Below are 17616 nucleotides of genomic sequence, written 5' to 3'. Positions count from 1 at the left end.
GCGCCCCTTGAGGAATGCAGTTTGAGACCTCTGGACTCTAGCTGGAATGTGACCGCATACTTGCAGTCACATGGCCGCCCATTCCCAGTGACGGCACTGAAGAATCCTCACAGCGCATAGTTTGTGCATTGTGAGAGTTCACTGCAGACTTGTATTCCAAGACCAGACAACTCCTTTAAATGATCAAATTACAAATCTACCTCTATTAGTCCAGGTGCCCTTCATCAGGCTTCCAGTTCATTACAGATCTTGGCTGCTTTGTTTCCAGTCCTGTGCGCAACATAGGACAGTGTCAACTGAGTCAGGTCATAACCAAAACAGAAGGTGAAGAGGGGCAACTCACTGCTAATTTTAATAATTAACTAGCCCCTTTCTGTGTCTCAGGTGGCCCCAGCCCCGGGCCAACAATTAAGATGCTGTCCTTCACAGATCGAAAGCTAAGCTGTGGTATCCAGTGATTGATCAGTTAAATTATATCAGTTAAAAGACATAAAGCTTATTTATTTAAATTTTACCCGTAAAACTCTATTAGGCCAGGGTCACACTTGCGAGAAACTCACACGATTCTCGCGTCTCAATACCTGGCACTGCTGCCGGCACTAGTACCGGAGCGCTCAGCTGCATAGAAATACATGCAGCCACACACTCCGGTCCCAAGTGCCAGCTGGAGTGCAGGGTATTGAGACGCGAGACTCGTGCGAGTTTCTCGCAGGTATGACCCGGCGTTAAAGGGATTTTCTCATCACCTTCTGCAGGAGCCAACTACTACTCCTGGCTTCCTGTGAAAAGGGGGCAGTGTGATCCTGCTTGATTGGTGCTCACCCAACTCTGTGGTGCTCACCCAACTCTGTGTTCCCTGGATGCTGCAATCAGACGCATCTTTGCCTCTGGAGCCATCGGAGGAGCGCACAGAAGCCTTCTGAATCCAGCGATCCAACCAGCTTCAGAATAGCACTTACAAGCTTTATAGCAAGCACACTTGGCTCCCCCTTTTTGAGCTGTGCAACTTCTCTGTATAGCTTTCCATCGGCAGGTGTTTACTCAGTGAGGTCTGGGTCCTAAGATGCCCCCATAAATTTTGAGGACTGTTTACACATAGCAAAGTGAACTACAAGAGTTAGGTTCCATCCTGACCTTGTCACGGTGGGATAACTTTTAGGGTTACTTCACACTAAGCGAGATCGCTAGCGAGTTCGCTAATGTGTCACCGATTTTGTGACGCAACAGCGACCTCGCCAGCGATCTCGTTACGTGTGACACTTAGCAGCAACCAGGCCCCCGCTGCAATGTCGCTGATCATGCGCGAATGTCCTGGGCCATTTTTTGATCGCTGGTGTCCCGCTGGCCAGCATGCATCGCTGTGTTTGAAACCAAAGAGCGACCTCATTAGCAACTCAGAAATCATGGACGCAGGCGGGAGTCATCAGAATCGCAGCTGTGTGACACTAAGCGACTCACCAGCGATCCCGTCGAGATCGTTGCTGCGTCGTTGGGTAAATTTGCTGTTTGACAGCTTTCTAGCGACCATTTAGCGATGCACCAGCGATCCTTACCAGGTCGTGTCTTTGTCAGGATCGCTGGTGCATCGCTTAGTGTAACGGTACCCTTACTCTTTTTTTTGATCCATATACTGTAGTGTCAACAAAGTACCCCATGTTATTTACATGTAATATTACTATTTATTCATGTACTTATTGCAGGGTATTTGCTCATTTTGTTTTAATCCTAGGTTTCTGTCTGTTAATGGCCACAGTGTGAACATGCTCATACACATTGCACTTATATCATCATCTGTTCTAGCTCATTTCTTTGGTTTTATCCCTATGCTTTCGCCTTACTAAGGTGATTTCCATACACTGTTTAATGTATCCACATCCAATGCAGACCAATTTATTTCCATGGATACAGACTACAAAGAAGCTATATGTAGTCTGATTTTGCAGTCACGTATTATTTTTCCTCCCATTTTCTTCCTGTCTGTTGCAGAGGAGGAAACAATTAAAGGGTGTAACATGACTGTGTAGGTACGTGTGCGGACTGGGGGTGGTCCCTTTTTCACCACAAACAGACTGGAGACAGAAACCGATGTGCGTTCAACAGGTCCTCTTTATTGGCCGTCCTCCTGACGACCACAGCAACACAGCAGCACGACAGCTTCCACACACAGACCTGGGCACCTTCTCTTTCCTTTACAGTGACGTCCCTCGTGGCTCTTTCACCGTGGCTGCCTTAGACCCACCAACACAGCGCTTCACCTGTCCGAGTCCGTCTGTCTGGTACCCCGGGCTTCTTCTTCTGTCCTGCGGCTCTCCTGTCAGGGCCACCCCCCGACTGTTTCTCCTTCCAGTCCCTTCCCGGAGTTCTTCCTCTCTCAGCCTCTTCCTCCTTCAGTCTCCTGCTCTGCTGAACTCCTCCATGGACTGGCTCCCTTCTGGAACTCTTTCTGCCTATTTATTCCCCTCCCTGGGAATTTCCCTCTAGAGTCCGCGTAACTCCACCCACCATGACTAAGCAGTTTCCTGGCCTTAAGCTGCTGTTAAGCCCTTTTCTCACAGCTCCCTGCCTCCATCTTGTGGCCAAACCTTAGTACTGCACCATCTCCTTTTTTCTGCTGTTTTGTTCCCCCTAGTGGCCAAAGCCCAGTACTTCACCTTCTTCCAGTCTTTCTAGCTGTCTCCCCACCTATATACACCAGTCCACGTCAAGTACATTTTACGGTACATTTTGCATTCACCTTCCTGCTGCAGACAGGTCCATAGGGCAACTGCATGTTCAAACTACACACAGGGATTATTTTTCAGACATACTGATAGGGAATTTAGATTGTGAGCCCCAATGAGGAGAGTAATCATGATATCCGAAAAGACCTGAGGAATTAATGGCGCTATATATGCGAGTAAAATAAAAATAAATCTGTAACCATGAATACACTCTAAGCAGCATTGTAGATGTACACATAAAAAGGAATTTTTAATTAACACTTGATTTTTTTTTTGTTTTAGATGCACTGCAATATAAATATTCTTTGCACAAACCTTTCAGGTACTTCAATAGAAGCTAAAAAAAAATTGACATTTCCCTGGGCATATTTCATTTATTTTCATTATGTGCCTCTTTACTTGTGTTCTATACATGTAATTTTTTGTTAACTTTTTTAACATTTTAAAACACATTTCAACAAACAAACATGTCTTTCAAGGGGTAATCCAGCTTTTGGAGATAATTTTTTATTTTATGTAAATGTATAGATTTTGGGTTAAAAATCACTTTTACTTCTGGGGTTTCATTAAACAATTTGCACCGTTTGCCTTCTAGAACTTCTCTGTTGTGCTGTCTTTTGCTAGCTGCAGAATGAGTAAAAGGGGTTGTCCACTACTTGGACAACCTCTTCTCAATCCCTATTCTCCCGCCCCAGAAATATAACAACACTTATGCTCGCCTCTTGTGGCAGTGCTGTTCCAGCGATGTCAGCACTGGATTTCCCGGGGCTCTTGTGACATTGTTATGTCACGCAATCCCTGCGGCCAGTCAGCACTTGCTTCACTGTCCCCTCCTTTGAATGTAATTGATATCCGGAGGAGGTGAGAGCTGTGGCTGCTTTTTCACTTCCTCTGGAAGTCTTATTTGTCTGAAGGAACGGAGAGTGAAGTCAGCATGGGTTGGCTGCACTGATCACATGACATAATGCCAAGTGAGCCCCAGGAGAGTCAGTACGGATACCGCTGGGATGGCTCTGGCATCAGATGTGAGTAAAGGTGTTATTATTTTACTGGTGGGGAAAGCAAAGGTATTGAAATGGAATTGTCCTAGTAGTGGACAATCCCTTTAAATGAGAATCCGTCAGTCAGGGAGCTTGTGATTGTTTTATCTGTCTTTTTTTCTGAGCTCTACTCAGCTGATTTATGACCACAGAATGCATCAAGGTTGAACTCATAGGGAGAAAACAAGATCTTATAAAGGCCATATGGAGCACAGTTTTTATGAAACCCAATTGCAAAAACCTGAAATGCTGAAACACCTGCATTTAAGTAAAAAAAAAGTTGTCCCCAAAGGTGGACATCACGGATGGAAAAGTGGCCAAGAAGCAGCCAAAAATAAAAAGGTTCCATACATTTATTTAGGTAATAGTGATGAGCGAGTACACTCGTTGTTCGTGTTTCCCCGAGCATGCTCGGGTGACCTCCGAGTATTTTGGCGTGCTCGGAGATTTAGTTTGTGTTGAAGCAGCTGCATGATTTGCAGCTGCTAGACAGCCTGAATACATGTGAGGAATGCCTAAAATTCAGCCTGTCTAGCAAATCATGCAGCTGCGTCGACACAAACTAAATCTCAGAGCACGCCAAAATACTCGGAGATCACCCAAGTAACGAGTATACTCACTCATCACTATTTAGTAACCATCAGTACAGACAAAAAACGTCTTTCCCCTTTGACTTCCCACTCATCTTTCTTGCTAGTAAGCGCCTTTAGTGCCCTACTGCTCAGGGTACCCTCAGGACAGTGCGGACCCCCAAAATGTCTTCCATTGCTCCTTCTTGGTAACGCACAGATTCCATATTCTCCGGCATTTCAGTTCCATTCTTCCATATAAACTGTACATGACGGGGTAATAGTAGTTTGCTAACAAGTGACAGTTCGGCGATCTTCATGATAAGCAGCAAAACTAAGCAATTACAGGTAAGTTTTATCTTGTCAGCATCCAACAAAGAGAGAAGAAATTGATGTTGCTATGGAAACCCCTGCAAAGGATTGCGTTTTACTAAGCCAGCGCGCAGTATGAGGTCCAGCTGCTCTGGATGGACAGAACTGGGGAAAATAATTGGGATAACTTAGAAAATAAATGGTAGCCCCAAGAAGGTTATATGTGCCAAAGCTAAAAATACATACAAGTTAGGGATAGTAAATTAATATTCCATGGTTACCATTACACAACCGCAATCTACAGCACTTTTGTGATTATTACTGTGTCCTCTTTTTGACATTTATTGATAATAACTTGCCACGTCCACGGAATCAAAGTATAAATACCAAGTAAATGAGTGAAAGAAAATGGAATTCTTACTTCAAACACAGGGAGGAAATCAAAAGAACCTTTAAAACGTTAAAGGGAAATTTGGGCTCAATTCACTTTGGCATCTGGAGGAAAGCAGAGGCAGAATACCCCTTCAAGGAAAGAAAGTTTTGACGGTATTAAGTTCAGAATTGGGCTATTTTAGCATAATAATTATTTTTATGCTGATTTCCTCTGTAACAGTGGAAATTCAACCACCTGGCTGCATAGAAGCGTTGACCAGGTCTCCTAAGGGTATGTGCACACGTTGCGGATTGTGCTGCGGATTTTTCCGCGCAGATTTTGCTAAATCCGCAGGTAAAATTACCTGCGTTTTACCTGCGGATTTAGTGCAGATTTTCTGCAGATATTTTGCAGTTTTTGTGCGGATTTCACCTGCGTTTTTACACCTGCGGATTCCTATAATGGAGCAGGTGTAAAAACGCTGCGGAATCTGCACAAAGAAAGGACATGCTGAGGATTCACACCCGCAGGAAATGTGCGCAGATTTTTCCGCAGCATGTGCACAGCATTTTTTGTTTTACATTGGTACTGTACACCGCAGGAGAATCTGCTGCGGATCCTCAGCACAATCCGCAACGTGTGCACATACCCTTAGAATCAGCAGCTCCTGCACTTTCCCTATACACAGAGATCACATGAACACTTGGTCCTGGAGAGTAAGTACTGTTAGTGCTTTCTCTACTTGTGTAGATCCCATGTAAATGATTATGAGAAAATGGATTTGTTACTCCAAACACAGGGAGGAAATAAAAAAAAAACCCTTTAAAGCATTAATGGGGTATTTGGACTCAATGCACCTCCAGATTGAAAAGAGAGCAGAAGCAGAATACCCCTTCAAGTAAAGAAAGTTTACACCGTATCAAGTTCAGAATGGGGCCATTTTAGCATACAAATTCATTCTTTATTATGGCTGATTTCTTCTGTAACTGGGGCTGATATATTAATACCAGATACAAGGGAGAGTTGATCAGGTCTCCTAAGAACCAGCACCTTCTGCGTTCTCCCTACACGCAAAGATCATGTGACCGCTGGGTCTGGAGGAGGAAGCACTGTCAACGCTTTATCTACTTTATACACAGCACTTGTTCAGAGCTCTGTAATCAGCGATGGTAATAACTTAATTCTGCCTTATCTATGGGGAGTTTGGCGGTGTCTGATACCTGACTCCCTGCCCCCATGGGTGGAAGATCTCTTGCAAGCAGCTTACTCTGCAATGACATTTTAAAATATTATTGGGAAGTAAAATGGTGTGGACATCATGAACGTTTAGGGTATGTAATAAATATTTATTTTTATATAGCGCTAACATATTCTGCAGCGCTTTACAGTTTGCAGACATTATCATCGCTGTCCCCGATGGGGCTCACAATCTAAATTCCCTATCAGTATGTCTTCGGAATGTGGGAGGAAACCCACGCAAACACGGGGAGAACATACAAACTCCTTGCAGATGTTGTCCTTAGTGGGATTCGAACCTAGGACTCCAGTGCTGCAGTGCTAACCACTGAGCCACTGTGCTGCCCTATGTGCACATATTGAGTATTTGAATGCAGAAATTTCTGCATCATTTCTCTATTTCTTGGCAGGAAAAACGCAGCAGACAATATCTGCGTTGTTTTTGCATGTTTTTATCACTTGCGTATTTCACCTGCATTTTTCTTCAGGAATGATGGCTATTTGTGGCTTATAAATCTAGTTGAGAAAAAAGAAAGCAAGCTTACGGTATATAGATAGCAAAACAAGTTGGAAGCAGCACACCATCTTGTGTAGAAAGGGCTGTTTAGTAGCCCATAAAGCGGTGTTTTGGCTCTCAGCAGCATTTTTCTATACATGATGGTGCGCTGCTTCCAACTTTTTTTTTTTTGCTATAACTGTGGACTGTTATGTACTTGAGAGGCTTTGCACCCAAATTTCTGGTGCTGCTTTTTTTTCTTTTTAGATAGCTAGATATCCATATTAGAGCCTTCTGTGTGGAGCTTCTGTACATATATTAACCTAATAAATAAATAAATGAAAAAAATTATGTGGGGTCCTCTCCATTTTTTTGAAACCAGCAAAGGCAAAGCAGACACTGTGAACTGATATTATCAAACTGGGAAGTTCCATGGTTATTAGGCCCTTCCCAGCCTAAAAATACCAGCCCACAACAGCCCAGATGTGGAGCATCACATGAGATGCTGCAATTCTGGCGCATCGCCTTTGCTCTTCCCGATTGCCCTGGTGTGTTGGCAATTGGGGAAATGGTGTTTTGAGGTTGATGTAAGCTGTGCAGTGTCCAAAAACCAAAGCTGACAACAAGCTCTGGTGTTAGGCTAGTTTCACACTAGCGTTTTGAGCGCAGCGACGGCCTGCGCACGGCCGTCGCTGCGCTCAAAAGCGCTAATGTGAAACTAGCCTTAGTAATGGAGAGGTTTCTATCATACAGCTCTATTAGTAACCCAGAAAAAAAAAACCACACACACTTAAAAAAAAAATACTTTAAATAAACCTCCCCCAGACATTTTCCCTGGTTCATCACTTAATTAAAAAAGAAAAATCCATGCATGTCCAACGTAATCCATCAAGTCCAAAAAAGTCCAGTGAATGGAAACCTGAACAGAACACACACACAAAACAGAGAATGAAAACTAAGATATTTTATCTTGTTAACCACTTTATAAAAAAAAAAGGTTCCCATGCAGGTCCGATGTAGTCTGTGTTCTCGGAAAATAACTTTGAACATCCATTTCCCCCCCCCTTTTTTTATCCTCCCAATTTTGAATATTAAAACTTTTTTCCTTTTTCATTACATTAGTCTTGCTTTTTGATCGACAACTTGTACTTTTATTGTACTATATAGAGGTACATACAGTATATTGTGTGTAAAGCCCCATTACACTAAACGATGTCCCAGTGATCCCACCAACGATCCGACATGATGGGATCGCTAGGACATCGTTAAGCTGATCGCTGGTGAGCTGTCACATAGACAGCCCCAGCGATCAGGACCAGCGACGCTGGACGCTGGTTTCTAATGTAAACATCGGGTATCCAGGAGCAGCGCGACTCTTGGATACCCGCTGTTTACCTTGGAAGCCGGCGTACACGCTGGTTTCCAAGGTAAACATCGGGTATCTAGGAGCCGCGCGACTCCTGGATACCCGACGTTTACCTTGGAAACCAGCGTCCAGCGTCGCTGATCGCTGGTCTCTCTCTGCCAAACGCAGCGATGCATGCTGGGCATCGGGAGACCAGCGATCGAAAAACAGCCCAGGCCGCTCAAGCACGATCAGCGATAACCGGCAGGGGGGCCGGTCGCTGATTCCCGTCACACACAGCGATCTCGCTGGCGAGATCGCTGATGTGTCACAAAATCAGCGATCTCGCTAGCGAGATCCGGTGTGTGATGGGACCCTAAGGTTTCCTTTCTTTTGGCGTGGAGGTGGAAAACAGCAATTCTGCCATTGATTTTTTTTCTTGTTTGATTCTTGCTCTTGGTTTGTTTTTAACAGCACTCTATAAATGACATACCAAATATATAAATTGTGTTTTAGATTTTGCTGCTATTTGCACAATCCTTTCAACAAATATTTTGCACAATCAAATATTCCAAGGCTCGTAATTAGAGATGAGCGACTTTGCCTTTTTTAGGGTCGAGTCGGGTTTCTTGAAACCCGACTTTCTCAAAAGTCGAGTCGAACGAAATCGGCCGACTATCCTGAAAAGTCGAAGGTCCGACTGAAACACGAAACCCAATGCAAGTCAATGGGGAAGCAAAGTCGGCAGGGAGTGGAGGACAGTAAACACACCTACATGCCGGACAGCTTTTTTAAAGTGCACAAAATCTCTCTCTCTCTCGACGCTGCACATGTCATCTCGTTGCCCACAGTGTACGTCCTTGCTCATTGGCTGAAAAAAAAGTCACGTGCAAGCATTCTGTGAAATCCGACTTTGGCGCTAGGGTCGCAGACCGCATGGCCGACCTCACGCTATGGTCGGATTTCGCTTGGCGAAACCCGACTTTGGCAAAAGTTGGCGCCTTTTGAATCTGACCGACCTGTTTCGCTCAACTCTACTCATGATATTTTCATATTTCCCTTTATGGAGCTATTTGAAGACTAGTTTTTGCATGACATCCTGTAGCATTCATTCTCACCAATTTGTTTTACATTTAACTTTGTAATCTGTTTAATTTTGTTTTAGGTTGTTGTTTCTTTTTGGGGGTGGGGTTATGAGATAAACAAAATTAACAATTTGGGCAGTGTTTTTTTTTTTGGTGCATGTTTTTTTTTTTTTAAGTGTTCACCATCAGGGCTATTGTATATGATTTTCTTAAAGTTTTTGTCAAAATGCATGCAGGTGCAGCTACACTATTTATTTTTTTTACGTAGGAGGGATGGGTAAGGGGAAAGGATAAGAGGGAATGGGAGAAAAAGACGGGGAAAAAAAGATAAAAAAACTTTGCAATTATGCTCCGTATATATGTTACATGGTGTACATGTGTATAGCCAAGTTATTTTTCTTCTTTTTTTTCCCTTCTCTTTTTCTCCCAGCCCCTCTTTTCCATTCCCCCTACCCATCCCTTCCACTTCTTCCTCCTATGGAAAAAAAAAGTGTAACCGCAACATATATTAGTACTAAATATAGTATATGTGACTCTATTGCCAGTCGTATGCCTCATTGCAACATGTCATCGTGCATCTTCTATATATCACTTCGCTTCTTTCATTGACAGAATAATGAGGGTGGCCTAACTGTCCAGCTCCCCAGCAGCGTCACTTCTTATAACCAGACAGGGTTGAAGCCTGGGGAAGAGTACACCATAAGCATCATTTCCCTGAAGGAGCAGGCAAGGAGCCCCCCAACATCGGGCAGCGTTTCAACTGGTAAGAAAGCTGGCACAGCACATGTATCAGGTAGACAAGTGGATGGCAACTGGAGGCCGAGGTTATAGTAATTGCTGAGGGCACTTGGTCTATATGTTACAAACGTGATGACAACCCTCTCAGCAGCTTTAATTCATCGTGAAAAAAAAATAAAATAAAAGATAGTTGGGTGAAGATTAATACTGCGCCAAATGGCAAAAGATGTAGGAGAGATTTATGGTGACAGTGCATTAAGTACATTGGTCAGCTCAGGAAGTCAGCAATACCTTAGAAGTATATTGGCTTCCATCTAAACTAATGAATCTTTTGCTCGCACATACGGTAATGTTTGAAGGTCTGATCAAGGACGGTGATACGGTCATTCTGAGAACAAGAAAATTCACCGGAGAATACGGTTTTAACAAGAGTTTATTTTTTTCCATAGTCATAGACGGCCCTTCTAACATCCTGGTTCGAGATGTTTCTGACACAGTAGCTTTTGTGGAATGGACACCAGCGAGAGCAAAACTGGACTTCATCCAGCTGCAGTATGGACCGATCAACGGAGAAGGAGAGAAGACCACCTTCCGTCTGCAGCCCCCTTTAAGTCAGTACTCCATGCAAGTTCTGCGGCCTGGATCTCAGTATGAGGTGTCCGTGTCTGGAATCCGGGGAGATACTCGCAGTGACCCTATCAACGCCACCTTCATAACAGGTTTGCACTCTCTTTAATTTACATACACATGTGCTAGGGATTTTGTGGAACAGTAGTGGGGTGACTTTGGTCCCGCACCACGACCATCAATTGTGACATCTGTCTGAGAACGTCACCTACAAGAACAATGATGCCAAGTAACACAGGTTTTATTTCTTCACACTGATTCTACATATCTAGAAGAACACAACAGGCACAAGTTTGGATATGCTACAATGGCTGAAAAGTGTTGCTGGTCAGTGGCAAGTTTGGGGCTTGAGATCACCTACTGTTTTCTCAAAACACCACTACTGCATGATCAGCCTGCACAGAGCAGTGCACATGCTCAGTGATAACTATATGGGTCCGTCCATCGCTCTGTGCAGAGTGCGGTAGATGGATCTATAGACATATTTGTGAGCACATAGCTAATGCAGATGTTGCAGTATTTTGAGTGATCACATGTTATCTCAGGCCTTGGACTTCCACTGATCAGCAACTTTTTCCAACATCCAAAACATATTAACTAACTAATTACCATTTATAGTTGCCCTTTAATATTTATTTCTGTCTTTTGCTCATTGGACCTGGTAAGGCTCCATTTCCACTTATGCAGCCATTCGGCTTTTTTCCTCTCCAGACGGGCTCCGAAACTGATGGAAGAACCAATGCCATCATTTGTGCATCAGTTGTTGGGCAGAAACCTTCAAGGAGCCCACTCAAAAATATTACATTTTTGATCCGGCTCACCAATTGGGAACCAAAAAGTAGTGAAAATCTACTGGTATTTTGACATTAGCTGTGATTAGTTGAGGCACAATAAAAGTGATCTACAGATAAATAGACACTTGGACAATGTTGGGTATACTGTTTTTTTAGATTTTAGGGTATGGGCACATGACCTCTTTTTCAGGCGGGTACAATTCGAAAATTTTAAAAAAAAAGTTATATTTATATTATATTCACATTAACATATGCATTTCCATGTAAAAATTTAATGTTCATATGTTCAGTCTTTTGAACATCTTTTAACAAAACTTCCTTTCCAAAGTAACAAAGCGGTTCAATGAAGTTATCGGACCTTTCCATTCACTATTTTATACATACCAGTAAAAAATAGGTCTAAAGTAAGACAAAAATGACGTTTCAGGAAAAACACCAGCAGTATTTTTTCATGAAGTCTCTTCTGCTTGAAAAACTTGGCAGGTTTGCCCGCATTTAAAAGACGTCTTGTGCGAGTGTCCTAACTAGGATCCCACCTGCAGATGCTACTGCTAACCCGAAAGTAATCCACAGAAGGTCCCCAACATTAGGATTTAAATGCTGAGCTTTACATCACTATTATGGAGAAAATCTACAATAAATCCGTGCTGGATGATTTAAAATTTGTTAAAATTTCATGTAAACGCCTGGCGCTGAAAAATTATTTGGATTTTACCAACACAAATCCAGAGGTAAAATCCACAACATTTCCATTCTTTCTGGATTGATCTTTAAAGGGGTTCTGTGCTTTCTTATGGCAATTATTAAAAATATGCATTAGCTAATTGCTGTAGCTACTCAATGTTTAGGGTCCGTTCATATGGTACATGCTTATTTGTTATGGATTTTACCTTATGCATTGAAAAGGGAGAAATATATTTTCCATCTGGAATATCAAGATGGCGTATGTATCTCATGAATATTCCTCTAAGGAAAATTTCAGCTGGGGATATTGAAAAAAAAAATTAATAAAAAACTAAAAAATATTTTTTTCCATCAGGACTGTATTACAAATAGTAGGATAGCCAGGAGGCACATGTATATAATAAAGGCATAAAACTGCTGAGTTGGTCCTTTTGTTATGTCCTTCAATCTGCACTGAGTGAGATGAACTATGTGAGATGTTTATCATGGACCAACCTTCCCTTTTGTTCCAAAATTAAGATTGATTGACAATTGTCAGTGCATTAAACATGATGGCTTCAGCCTGCAGGACTATTGGAGAAAAGCCGCGTTTCATGTGACTGAAGCAGCTCAGTAATACTTTGATGAATTTTGTTGCCTAGTCAAGGGTTATGAGCATATCTTGTTGTCTATATTTATCGAGTGGTTTTGCTTCTTTGGACACTAAGGATGTATTGTGATGAAACTTCATTTACATGTAGAATGAATCAATGAAACTGCTCACTCAGAGATTTGCCTAAAGGGGTTGACCGGTTAAAACAAGCAAACCTTTTAATTGGCGGGGTCTGACCGACGGGACCTGAACTGTTCAGCACAACCAGGAACTTTTTATTGCAGTACGACCTACGATCCGTTCATTCTTTTGAGCATTGGACTTGAGTTTTGCCAGTAACCCCTTTGAGATCTAAAGAAGCGGCTGTTGAGCATCTGACCAAACGCGCCATCTTGAAACATGGATTAAAGTTCTCCATCAGGTATAAAAGTTTCCCGTTCTACCCCAGAGCAGAGGTGGGACACCTACCCATCAGTAAGGTATCATCTATCATGTGGAACTTATTTTAACCAGACAATCTCTTTAAGGCAATACTCAGTTCTGTAGTGCTGGATCAAGGCCTGTGCAGGCTCCCTATGCCAAATATCATATGGGACCCCTTTTACTTTACACATACATATAGTGTCAAAATAATAATAATACAAAAAGAAAATTTAAACGGTGACATCATATATGTGGCTAAATGAAAAGATGAACTAAAAACATTATTGCATTCCATTTTGACTATCTATCTGGCCAAAAGTAATAGGTTGGGGTAGATCGGCTCATTGAGCTGCTCCCAGAGGTAGTCACAGGAATGCTTTCTATTTAAGTTTCAACTGGTTTATTGAAAACAAAAATGTGCTGCAAAAACCAGTGCAAAATTAGACAAACAAACATGATCCCTCTGGCATAACCGGAAAACAAACATACAGTACATTCTGTGTGGCTGCGGGGATCCGCCTGCTCAGGAGGAAAAAAAAAAAGCAATGTTCAGCTCTCTTGAACACACGCACAACTCTGAAGACCTCCTCTCCGGAGACATCAAACTCTGAATGAGTCCAAAGGCTGCACATTTAGATTCTGAAACACACCCTGGGGTAGAGATATGGTGAACAGTCTCCCACTCACTCATCAGCTGGTTACTAAAGCCCAGCCCTCAACATGGCTGATTAACCCCTCTCAGCACATTACACATTTCACATTATACAAAAAAGCACAATAAAACTGCAACTTAATAATCATGCTATGAAAATTGTTGTCGACAGGTACATGATAGTCTCTGTCACACCCTTTCAAGGCTTCTGATCTGCAATTGTATTTCAGTTCTGTGCTAGGGATGACTGCTAAATAATTAGAATTTCTAGATTAACATCTTAAAAATGAATGATCTCACAACATATAAACGCTGTGTCTAAAAGAACACGGACCTCGTTTCAGACACCCGATGCAAACAGCAGCATAAAATTAAGCAAAAAGTTACGCAATCTTCAAAGACTAACAGCCTTGTCTTTAATAGTGACTTTGTAATAGGGTACCACCTTTGCCATAAATCATATAGTGAAATTTCTGATTTGCTAGATCTGCCCCAGTTAATTGTGAGTGATATTATTTTGAAGATTAGGCATCTCTAAGAAATAATAGCTCAACCAAAAGTCAATAGAAGTAGACTTCCCAAACCGAGAGAGGAGTCAACAGATGCTCAAGAACGTATCTCATAAAAACCACCTACATTTGTGGTTTCACACCCAACAGAATTCCAAACTTCCTCTGAACTGTGATGACTTGGAAGTCAAATGCTCATTTAGCTGAATTTACAAAAATTCCAGGAAAGCCTTCTCAGGAGATTAGAGAATATTATAGCTACTAGAGGCCAAACTCCAATAATGCCCACAATTGTGGAATGGGATGTACAGTAAGTTCATATGCAAAATGTCTTATTGGTAACATTTCTCCTTGTGGAAAGTACCAAATCAGTATAAGGAGACATGTAGGCCATACAATGCTCCTCTGGTAAATTAAATATGCACATTTTCTCTCCAGAAAGGAAGAGGACTTGAACTTTAGCACCACCTTTTGGATGTAGCCATCCTAAAAGTCAATATCGCCCCTCTAACAAGCTTTGACACATGCATATACGTGTTTCAGGGTGTTTGCCCTTTATCAGTGAGAAGCAGGAGTGTTACATCCAATAGGTGGCAGTAGAGTTAATCTTCCTCTCTGAAGAGGCCATTTGCACTTTTAAATTCACAGTGGAGTATTTTATGGCCTATAAGTCTCCTTATGCTGACTTGGCACTCTCTACCACTAGAATGGTTACCCCTTACATCTATTATCAGAGTCTTCTCACCTAGACAAATCAGACCATATGCTTTACACTGATGAAGGTCAAATACCTTGAAACATGTGTTTGCAAATGGCGGGTCTGGTTTGGCTTTTTATCTTATGTGGCAAGGCTCGTTAAAGGTTCGATGTTGACTTTTAGGATTGCAACATCCAATAGGTAGTGCTACAATTCAAGTTCTCTTTCACACTGAACAGGCAATTAGCATATGCAGGAGTTGATTTCAGGAATCCACATAATTTTCACCATGTATTACATACTGTTTATTTTTTTCCCAAGTACAACAATATATTTTTGATTTAAGCCACCAGGTTAAGCCTTGAGCCATCTGATTCTGAATGTAATCACTGCCTTGTTTTTCTTTTTCTTAACGCTAAGGCTGTGTGCACACGCTGCGGATTAGGTGCGGATTCATCCGCGCGGATTTTGTAAAATCCGCAGGTGAAACCGCAGGTCAAAAGACCTGCGGTTTTACCTGCGGATTGCTCTGCGGTTTTGCCCTGCGGTTTTTCATCTCCTCAATGGAGGAGATGGCAAACCGCAGGAGAATCCGCAGAAAGAATTGACATATCAATTCTTTCTGCGGATTGAAAACCGCAGATAATCCGCGCGGAAAATTCAGCACCGTCTGCACTGCGGTTTTTGATTCCCATAGGGGATCATTGTACTGTACACCGCAGCAGAAACTGCTGCGGGTCCGCAGCGGCCAAAACCGCTGCGGAACCGCAGCAAAATCCGCAGCGTGTGCACACAGCCTAAGAGGCTGCAAGCTTATAAAATGCTATTTGCCCTCCGTAGTTTTAGGTTACCAAGTTGGGAAACAATATAAACTTTTCTATGTACTTATTTCAGCTCATCTCCTTGGCGTTTGGCAGAGGGCTTTATATCATAGCAGGGTTTTTTTGCAACCCACTGAGCTTGAAATCGCTCATCACAGTTGTCTTGTTTTTGATTTCTGTAACGAAAATCCACAAAACATATTTCAAACACAATTAATTAAATGTAGAAGGGTTTTTAAAGGACAAATGTGAGGATGACTAAACTAAATTAAGGAATATTTCCCATAGAATGAAATAATACCTGGAGTCGAAATGTGTCCTTGAGATGTCCTCTTCCATCAAGCTCTTATAGGGGAGACAACCTCTTATGATGATCCCCATTAAGATATATGGACAGCACAGAGGGGGTCCTATACTAACCTTTCTCTATTAGCCAAAGTGGCTTTTGGTCTGACAGACCTGACAAGTCAATGGATTACCTGGTGGGCTATTTACATCGCCATCATGTAATACTTCACGCTGCTTTCCTAGGAGATAACATCTATTTTTGGATGGTTCCATCTGATCACCGGATTAACCCCACAATAAAAAAGGGTTGTGTTGACAAAAATTACCATATTTTTCAGACTATAAGACACATAGGACCATAAAGGCCCCTTTACATTTAGCGATGCACCAGCGATCCCGACAACGATACGACCCGGTCAGGATTGCTGGTGCATCGCTAAATGGTCGCTAGTGAGCTGCCACACAGGCAGATCTCACAGCGATGTAGCGACGCAGCAGCGATCGTTACTTACCTTTCAGACGCGGCGATCCTGACGTCCTCCCACCCGCGTCCACGCGTCGCTCGTCGGCGCCAGCAGGAAGCCCAGCAGGAAGCGCCTGACGACAAATGGAGCTGCACGATCTCGCGTGATCAGTGACAGACAGCGGGGGAGCCAGTCGGAGGTAAGTATCACACATAGCGATATCGCTAGCGATATCGCTATGTGTAAAGGCCCCTTTAGACTAACCTAGGTTTTAGAGTAAGAAATTAGAAAAAACAATGTAAGCAAAAAATGTGGTCAATTCTATACCTAATATCCCCCATTCTGGTATATATGATCCCTTATTCCTATCCTGGTATGCATGGCCCCATCTTTATCCTGGTATGACTTGTCCCACATCCCTATCCTGGTATGTATGGCTCCAATCACTATCCTGGTATGCAGTGACCCCCATCTCCATCCTGGTATTTATGGCCCCAATCCCTATGCTGGTATGCAGGGACCCTATCTTCCTCCTGGTATGCATAGCCCCAGCCTTATCCTGGTATGATTGGGCCCCATCCTTATCCTGGTATGATTGGCCCCAATCTCCATCCTGGTATGATTGGCCCCCTTACCCATCCTGGTATACATGAAACCTATAAGAAAAAAAACATTCTACTTGCCTTCCCTGCATGCTCTCACAGCGTCCTGCTCCAGTGCCAGCAGCTGCTTTATGATTGCAAGCGGCGCATGCCAGTGATGTCATGCACTGCTTACAAGCCACCAAGGACAGCTACTAGAATACTCACTGTTCTCCACGCCGGGACTATGTGCACGGAGCGCACTGAGTATTCATTGTTCTTTAGCAAGCACAGTGTTAGTGTGGCGCCCCTGAGGCTCAGTCGCCACAGAGGTACTGCACCTTCTCCTAAGGTGTAGTGCCCCACTGCCTAGGTAAGTTGGGAACTCCTTTCCACACTCCAACACTCGCATCCCACACAACAGGGTAGTTCTGCACATCGACAGTGAGGTGTCTCTCCCCTCCTAGACATTAGGAGTGCCTTGGTGGTTCCCTGCGTGGAACACTGGATGTGCTGGGAGTTGGGATCCATATAAAAGAGGGGGAAGGTTTAGAACCTGCCTATAGTTTT

At 42.9% G+C, this 17616-nt stretch overlaps 1 protein-coding gene across 3 annotated transcripts in view; it reads left to right on the top strand.

Annotated features, from left to right (window-relative positions):
- The window catches only part of TNR (tenascin R), a 544894-nt gene that overhangs the window by 399783 nt on the left and 127495 nt on the right, over positions 1–17616 (top strand). For all 3 annotated transcript variants that reach the window (XM_073563658.1, XM_073563656.1, XM_073563657.1), the window contains exons 6-7: positions 9789–9939; positions 10364–10633. In XM_073563658.1, coding sequence (XP_073419759.1) covers positions 9789–9939; positions 10364–10633 — 421 coding nt within the window. The remainder of the gene's footprint in view (positions 1–9788; positions 9940–10363; positions 10634–17616) is intronic.

This window comes from Dendrobates tinctorius, unplaced genomic scaffold (assembly GCF_039654945.1).
Source record: "Dendrobates tinctorius isolate UK_male_01 unplaced genomic scaffold, ASM3965494v1 ptg000396l, whole genome shotgun sequence".
NCBI classification, from domain to species: Eukaryota; Metazoa; Chordata; class Amphibia; order Anura; family Dendrobatidae; genus Dendrobates; species Dendrobates tinctorius.
The sequence above is the reverse complement of the archived record's forward strand: the minus strand, read 5'-3'. Positions and strand labels throughout refer to the sequence as shown.